Source organism: Nicotiana sylvestris, chromosome 6, assembly GCF_000393655.2.
Source record: "Nicotiana sylvestris chromosome 6, ASM39365v2, whole genome shotgun sequence".
NCBI lineage: Eukaryota > Viridiplantae > Streptophyta > Magnoliopsida > Solanales > Solanaceae > Nicotiana > Nicotiana sylvestris.
Window position 1 is genome coordinate 46,161,944 of NC_091062.1, and position 8,835 is coordinate 46,170,778.

Here is an 8,835-nt window from a genome sequence, read left to right on the forward strand (position 1 = left end):
TTTTTATATTTATAATGCAAAATAAATTTTATGTTACTTTTAAAAAGATTGTTCTTATTGATACAAGGTACACGCGCAACGCGCGTATCCTAAGACTTGTATTATAAGGAGCCTTAACTTTTTTTAAATTTTTATTTATTTGAAGTCTATTTTTCTAGCTTTTCTTAAATACAAAGTTGTTAATAATTTTCTTATAATCAATAACTCGTAATAAGTATTTCTCAATTGACAATATAACTAATCCACTTAACCTTTCTTGAGATATTATTGATCTTAGGTAAGATTTTATCAATTATTAACATTATTCCATAAGCAATATAGGCATTTGGAAAAAGAATCAAATCTTTTTATTTGATTGAGTGTATCATTAAACTGCTATCTTCTAATTGTATTATTTTTCTTAGTACTTTTAATTCAAAAAATAAATCTAAACCATCAATATCAAATTGATTATTATGCTTTAAAGAACATTCAAGATTACAGGCAATATTTTTTCAAATTTTCATCATCTAGCGATCTTAGTTTTTACCGCTAAATAGAAAACCAAAAATATTTTCATATGCTTCGAATTGTTTAAATATATTTTGAAGTGAAAAAATAGCCTTGTCTACTATATAAAAGTAATCAATGGGTAACGTAGGAGATATTTCTATTTTTTCCCAGGGAATCCAACTGCTTAGCTTTCAATTCGCCTATGACTATCAAATGAAATGTGAACAACCCCTCGTCTAAGATATTGAGATTTCATTTTCAACATCTTCATCAAATTGTTACCTTCCTATATCCCACGTTTCTTACGAAATTCGGGTTCAATATTTATTTCAAGTGCAATTTCATTGGCAAAAATCATAGCAGTTGCAAATCCTCCTTCTCTATATTTGTTAAAGAAAGAAATCAAACTTTTTCACTTCACAATTTTTTTTAAAACTTATACATAATTTATTAGGTGTAACAAAAAATTGGGGCCTCCACAAATGTGTGGCCTAAAACGGTTACTTTACTTGTTTTAGGGAAGGGCCGCCCTTGTCTTTTTGTTCAGGAATTATCAGAAATAACCACTTATACTTACCGTTTGCACGTGCATGCCTTTTGCTTGAATCTGACTATAACCGTGTACAGTATTCATAGACCTGGTTCATACACGTGTTCCTTTATCCATCATCAAAACCTAAACCGCTCAGGACAACACCTGCATTCCTCTACGAATGTCCCTTCTGTATTAGCCATTATTTGATGGGGAAGAGATTGTCGAAGGGTAAAAAGTATAGAGGATAAAGAAAAGCATCTATACAATTCACGGAAATTCCAACATGCCGAGGAAATAGCATAGATAATTTCTGACCCATAAAAGTGTGACCTAAATGTATTGTTTGACAATAAATTAGCCTATTTTAGTCGTATCCTCGAACCTCTTCCTGACCACACCAAATTTTTTCCCCCTTCATTTTCTTGGGTCATATTTGACGTTATCATGCTTTCTAATTAAGTTCTTGGTTGCTATTATTATCGTAAACAGATGAACATAGTATTGAATGAGTTAGATGGGTCCTCTTATTTTTGTCAAGACAAAAACCTAAGATGAAAAATGCTGACATGTTATTTCAGTTAAGGATTGTGTCAAGCATCCATCGTGATCTCCATAAAGGCAAGTCAATTAATACTTCTATTCATTGTCTAAGGTCTAATATAGACCAGTTCTACCTAGCTAAGAAGTTTTTGATAAATACAGCCAGAATGGATAATGAAGGGAAAAGCAAACGAAGAAAGCAGATTTTTTTTTTTAAAAAAAAAGAAGGAAAGAAAAAGTACTCATAATACACAATAGGCTTACTTGACAGAAGAAAAGTTTCATTCATCTGCAAGTTTTGATGGCTGAACAATATACATTTTGTAAGCGAGTTGTTTGTAAAAACGACTGCAGCATTTTTTCTCCTTTAGGATTTTTAGTAGTATTAGTTTAAGTAGTTCCTCGATCAGATTGCTTAATTTTATCTCCACAGTAAGTGCATACAATCAAATTTCTACTCTACAAATCGGGCAGCTCCCATGCCGAATTAACCATTCATCTATGCATTGTGTGTGGAAGGAATGTTTACAACTTGGTAGCAACCTTGCTGAGTCCCCATCTTTGAAATCCTACACCATAGCAAAATTGCACAGATTATCGTATTGCCTCAGCGAAATATATATAGGTATCGAGATTTGGATACATTAGAGTGTAAACATGTCAATTAAAAGATAACTACATGTAACTGCTCATAATAAGTAGAACTAGTTACCTAGAATATAAAATAGACAACCTATACAACGGATTAAATTACGTGTAAAGATTCTTTACACTGCCAGTATATGTAAGTTAAATCCGGTGGATTATTAATGAAAGGTAACAATAGGTTTACCTGCAGGCAAATTGAACAAGTGACTTCTTGAAATTCTCTGCAGGTATTTACTGAAGAGAAATTGTACTTTGGCAGTTTTTGTATAACCTCTTGAGATAATCCTCTGGTTGCATTAATATCAAAGATATCAGATATTTCCCTCAAACTTGTCTCCACTGTACTAACCTGAATTTCAAGAAATTCATATAAGTACTAATTTATTACTTATTTGGTAAACCATTTTAGAATAAGCCCAAAATGCAGAGTGAAATAGGCATCATATCTTACTTGCCACTGATAAGCTTTTAGAACTGCTGGACTCACCCATTCCATGAATACCTTTCCATTTACTAGACTACAAACAAGTGCAACCTGTACATAATCAATTTCTCAATCTTGCTCTAAAATCTTAAAGAAAGAGCAAATACCCAACGTAGATTTGTTAAATTTATTCTGAATTTATATACTGTCAGTGCATAGAACGTACCTTGGAAAATGGCTCTCCATTAACTATAAGTTCAACTAACTGAACAGTAGTAATAGCTCCGGTAACAGCACCCACTGCAGCCCCTCTGAGAAGCCCAGTTTCTGTTGTCTGGCCTTTGATTGCTCCTGTAATTATCCCTACTGTCGCTCCTCCTGATTTTCCCAATTTTAAAAACTTAAGCGACCATTATTAATAAATTAAAGACACATAGGCAGATGAAGTCGATTTACTGGATTTAACTGAACCTAGTACTTTTCACACAGACCACAAATATATACATGAAAAATTACTAAAGATTGAACTCATTAAGTTTAAATTCTGAATTGCTCGTGATAAAAGTGACAAAAGAGATGCACATACCTAAAGCAAGAATGCACATAAAAAGAGCCCAAATTGCATTCTTTATCACCATCAACAAGAGCCCAGAAGAAAAACCAGGAAAGCTAAGGAAAACCCAAGTGAAAACTAACTCCTTACTCTTTACCAGTAAACTATGAATGCAAGAAAACCAGGTGTTTGTCATTGGAAAAATGAGTAGTTTAGCCAGAAGACTTTCTACCAGATACGGAAGAGAATGAAGAAGTTGAATAGGTTGAATTAAATTTCACGGACTTATTTTTTGGGAAGAGCAAGTGAAGTGAGTAGTTAAAAGTAAAGGCAGGAAAACTGGTGCATTTATAGGGCCGGGGTGCAAGAGGAAAAAGAATTGCGCGCATTAATTTAAGAGAGTTAGAGCATAGAGCTACCACTCACGTGCTAAGCTCATGCATGTGCTGTTGAAGTGGCCGTGATCATCCATATATATGCATACATTCATGTCCCCTCATTCAACATTTAATCTTTATACGTTATGTATCTTCCGAAAATATGGGTTCAAAACATTATATTTATACTATTTTGAATGAAAGAAATGCCAGTTTTTTTGAAGACTAGTCATAGGGTACGCGCTTTGCGCGTGTACTCTATAGTCATGAATATATAACTTTTAAATATTGCATATCCATATTAACCAATGTGCATGAGTTATTAAAAAAATTATAGAAAGAAAAAGCAAGGTCCTAAAAATGATGAATGTTAATCCTATTTAGCTAGCTTAAAAGAAAAATCATGTCCTACATAAATTCTCATATACTTTATTATGATTTCTCGCTTTGTCCCCACCCATCAAAGTTATTTAATTATCTTCTTAATGTTTGAATTAATTATCATATGCTTAATATAAATAAATGAAATGATAAGATCGTACATATATATATATAATCTTTATCTCCTCTTATATTAGATTATTTGAACCTGAAGAACAATTGTCAAGTTTTCTTTCAAAAGTTATTTGTAAATTTGAAAAATAATATGATGAAGTTGAAAAATAATTAAATTGAATATTTTTAATCAGTTAATTAAGAGCTTAATTATATAGCTATTTTAATATCAAAATTTTGCTGCCTTTGTTAGTTTTCAAATTATGGTCGGGCTATTCTATTATAAGTTTGACTGTTTCCTTCCATTAATTATATGCACATCCTCTTAGAAAATACAATAAGTAAACATTCATATTTTTAGTATTATAATATTATAATATTGTATATGGAATGTAATTGATTTTGATATATACTTAGATTTTTTTTGTGTAATCGTTCAAATGAGGAAAACTTTAATAAGTAAAGTTTTAGTTGACTTCAAAATACTAAATATTAGGGAAATAATTAAATGACTATTTTATCTAGTGTGAACTTTATTTTAAAAGGGTAAAAAAGACGAACGATATTTCGCTAATGGCCTTCGTGCTTTTAATATAGTATAGATATAGATAAAGCTAGCCAGCTCTATGCACGAGATTGAGAACTACCATAACATATACATTTGTTATCTTTTTTTTGGTGCAAAGAACTTATTGGTGAAGTTGAATCTTTGCTAGATACATTAGAATCACTGATGTGTTAGATAGGTTACTGATGTGAAAGCTGGAATATCTTGTAATATTCAAGCACATTTTGTGCTACAAATGGTAATATCCTATTTCCAAAAAATAAAAATAAAAGTAACACACTCCATCCATTCTAATTTATGTAAATGTATTTGATAATTAGGCATGCATGGAGTTTAAAGAAAAGAGAACTTTTTTAAAACTTGTCGTCGAGCATACCACAAACACTAATATACCTATAAATCATCTTATTAAGGAACAAATAAGAAGTTTAAAGTTATATTATTTTCAAATATAAAAAAATATGGTTCTTTTCGAGATAGACTAAAAAAAAGAAGTGTGTAATTGGGACAGAGAGAGTAATATTTATACTATTTTTCAAGGCTTTCACTCACACACACACATTGTGAGCTCAATTGAACTCTGCCCTTAAACTATACATTTCCGGTGCCAGTGCCAATGAGCCAATTCATGCACTATGTTACGCGGCGCCTTCCTGAAATTTCTTGGAAGAGCGACGTAAGGTTAAACAACTGATGTCAGTGCAGTTACTATCCGCCAACTGAGGTCCCCTCCATACCTAGACGAGATTGTTAGTGTCGTACGGAAAAATTAATGTCAAGAGCAATTGAGAGAACATAAATGAGAATTGAGAATGAAAGAAAGCTTGATTGCATTAATGAAAGCTATTACAGAAAAACAATACGGTGTCGAGGGGGAGAGACACCATTATAGAGAATTATTTTCTTGCTAGAAAGTTTGATTGCTTGATCCCCCATAATAGTGCTTAAAAAAAAAACCAAAGTTACAAAACTAGACTTAACTAAGCTAGAGAAACATAATGGAAGTACATGAAATAAAACTACTCTATATTTACAATGAAATGACTTAGTTTTTTACAAGGCAGAAACAGGTCCGTTGTCAGCAACATTGTCTTTGGCATCACGGTCTACGCGCGCGGCGCTGTTGGCATCTGCCTGAGGCTGGGCGCTGGCGATAGATATCGGTGGGGCGACAAAGGCACATGAGCACTTATCACTTGGCGCAGCCAAAATCGCGGGGTCATCTGTGGCGCTAGGAGTTGGGAGACTTGCTAGGACGCCACAGGGCGCGCCCAAGGGGTCATGAGGCATGGTTGGAAAGCCGCCCATGACATTCTTGCCCACCTGAGTTGGCGACGTCCTCAGCGCCTTACTTGCAAGATAATCATCCATTAGGCTCTTGTAGGTTTTGAGGTTTGTTCCCCTCTCCCAAGTATTCTCCTCTACATCATATCCCTGCCATTTAACCAAGAACTCTTGGTGATCTTTCCTTGAGGCGTGAATCACTTGATCATCAAGGATAGCTTCAACACGCCTTTTCCCAGTTGAATTGGGGCCTCGAATACTGGGTATTGTGAGCTAGCTCCATGAAGGATCCTCCGTGTCTTCTCGAAAAGGTTTCAGAAGGCTGACATGGAAGACAGGATGAATTTTCCACCAAGTTGGGGTATCCACCCGGTATGCAACTTTCCCAATACGCCTTTCAATGGACAAGGGTCCAATGTATTTTTGCAATAGGAGAAGGTCATGGACCCCCGCAAACAAGTATTGCTTCGGGATTTTGACCATCACTTTGTCTCCTACTTGGTATTCAACAAAGCGACAATTTTGATCAGCATGTCTCTTTATCCGCTTTTGGGCTTTGACAAGATAGCTCCGCACTATCTCCAAATTTCGCTTCCATTCTTTTGAGAAGCTAACAACTCGAGGAGATTTAGACATGTTTGGTGCATTCATGGTGTGTGGGAGCAGCGGTTGCTGTCCGGTAATAATTTCAAAAGCGTTTTTATTTGTACTAGAGCTCTTTTGTAAATTGAAACACAGTTGAGCAGCATCCAAAAGCTTCACCCAATTCTTCTGAGTTCTGGTTACAAAGTGGCAGAGATATTCCTCCAACATACCATTGAACCGCTCTGTCTGGCCATCAGATTGCAGATGAAAACTTGAGCTGTAACTCAGTTTTGACCCGAGGCACTTAAAGAGTTGGGTCCAAAAGTTACTAGTGAAGCGTGAGCCATGATAACTAACAATGTCTTTGGACAGGCCCCAATATTTGATGACATGAGAGAAGAAGAGTCGAGTTCTATCTTCTATTGATATATATTGTGGGGCTGCTATAAAGGTAGCATACCTGGAAAATCGATCCACCACAACCAAGATAGTTGTGAGATCTCCGACCTTGGGCAATACGGTGATAAAATCGAGGGAAACACTTTCCCATGGTCTTTTTGGGACAGCTAGTAGTTCCAAGAGTCCCGCTTGTGTCAAACGGTCTGACTTGTCCTTCTGGCATACTAGACAAGTCTTCACATACTGAGCAACGTTATCGGCTATTTGAGGCCAATAATATGCACGACGAAGTAACGCCATGGTGCGTTCTTCACCGAAATGGCCGGCCCACAGAGTATCATGACATTCCGTCAGAAGAGTCCTTCACAGATCTCCTCCTTTAGGAACATAAAGTCGGTTCCCTTTCACTTTCAGGAAACCATCTTCCATGTAGAATTGACTAGTCTTGCCCTATCCTACCAAATCAACCAAATACTGTGCAGCAGGATCCTTGATGAGTAGATCCTGTCTCTGGTCCTTGATGGTGGTGGCTACTTCGCTCCCCCTTAGGGTGGCGAGTAGGCACACCGATGCTAGATCAGCTCTCCGACTGAGTGCATTAGCAACATGATTGGTCTTTCCACTTCGGTACTCCAAGTTGAAGTGGAATTCAGCTAGGAGTTCCTGCCACCTGGCCTGTCGACCATTCAGCTTCGGCTGGGTCATGAAATGGCTAATAACTGTGTTGTCTGTCTTGACCGCGAACGGGGTCCCCAGCAGATAGTGCCTCTAAAGTCGCAAGTAATGGACGACAACCAATAATTCTTTCTCATGGGTGGCATAGCGCCGCTCTGCATCTTTCAGCTTCCGGCTCTAGTATGCTATAGGATGCCCTTCTGGTAGCAAGACTCCGCTGAGGGCATAGTTGGATGCATCCGTTTGTACCTCGAATGGCTTGGCCAAATCAGGAAGGGCCAAGACGGGGCTACTAGACATAGCCGCTTTCAATGCGTTGAAAGCCTCTGCTCGCTTGGGTCCCCATTCCCAAGGCGTGACCTTTTTTAGGAGTTCTGTCAATGGCACTGCAATGAGGGAGTAGTTTTTTCACAAATCACCGATAGAAGTTGCATAGGCCAAGGAACGCCTTCAAGGCGTGGATATCCTTAGGCGGTGGCCAATCTGTGATTGCCTGAATCTTCTGTTGGTCCATCTTGATCCACCCTTTCTCGCTGACATGTCTGAGGAAGTCAATATGCTTTTGAGCAAAGGAACACTTGGATAGCTTCACATATAGTTCGTACTCCCGCAATCGGCTAGGACCTTTCGCAAGTGCTCCAGGTATTCTTCTAGTGTTTGGCTATATACCACAATGTCATTCAAGTAGACCACCACGAATTTGTCAATGTACTATCGGAAGACTTGGTTCATCAGGGTGCAAAATGTGGATGGGGCATTTGTTAAGCCGAACGACATAACCAGGAAGTCATAGGACCCATACCTTGTCACACAGGTCGTCTTGTGTTCATCACCCTTTGCAATCCGAACTTTCCAATAACTTGTCTTTAGGTCTATCTTAGTGAACACCATCACACCACCCAGTCTATCGAACAAGTCTGCCGTTAGCGGAATAGGGTACTTGTTCTTCACTGTGATTTCTTTAGAGCCCGATAATCCACACAGAGTTGTAGGCTGCCATCATGTTTCTTTTGGAATAGAACAGGGGACCCGTACGGGGACTTGGAGGGCACGATGATCCTTGTGTCTAGCATTTCCGTCAACTGTCTCCGAATCTCGGTGAGTTCGGGTTGTGACATTCTGTATGGCGCCCAGGTGAGTGGCTTCATGCCCGGTACCAACTCAATCTCATGGTCCACAGTGCGCCTAGGCGGGATTCATTTTGGTATGTCCTGTGGCATGACATCTTCAAATTCCAGTATCAGCTCCTTCACGGGTGCA

General features: G+C 37.5%; 1 protein-coding gene across 1 annotated transcript; it reads right to left on the reverse strand.

The window, feature by feature from the left end:
• Positions 1-1,831: 1,831 nt before the first annotated feature.
• LOC104215385 (NEP1-interacting protein-like 1) lies at positions 1,832-3,512 on the reverse strand. The gene is made up of 5 exons (XM_009765174.2): positions 3,226-3,512; positions 2,866-3,017; positions 2,667-2,750; positions 2,400-2,564; positions 1,832-2,136 (listed from the first exon to the last, which is right to left on the reverse strand). The coding sequence occupies exons 1-5, from the start codon at positions 3,386-3,388 to the stop codon at positions 2,014-2,016; spliced, it is 687 nt and encodes a 228-aa protein (XP_009763476.1). The 5' UTR covers positions 3,389-3,512; the 3' UTR covers positions 1,832-2,013.
• Positions 3,513-8,835: the final 5,323 nt, after the last annotated feature.

Excerpts from the sequence above, each read along its gene's own strand:
- LOC104215385 (XM_009765174.2), bottom strand. The coding sequence starts at position 3,388 with ATGACAAACACCTGGTTTTCTTGCATTCATAGTTTACTGGTAAAGAGT. Across the intron at positions 2,565-2,666 it reads TAAAAGCTTATCAGTGGCAA|GTTAGTACAGTGGAGACAAG; the intron begins GTAAGATATGAT and ends CTTGAAATTCAG. Across the intron at positions 2,137-2,399 it reads CTTGTTCAATTTGCCTGCAG|GATTTCAAAGATGGGGACTC; the intron begins GTAAACCTATTG and ends GCTATGGTGTAG.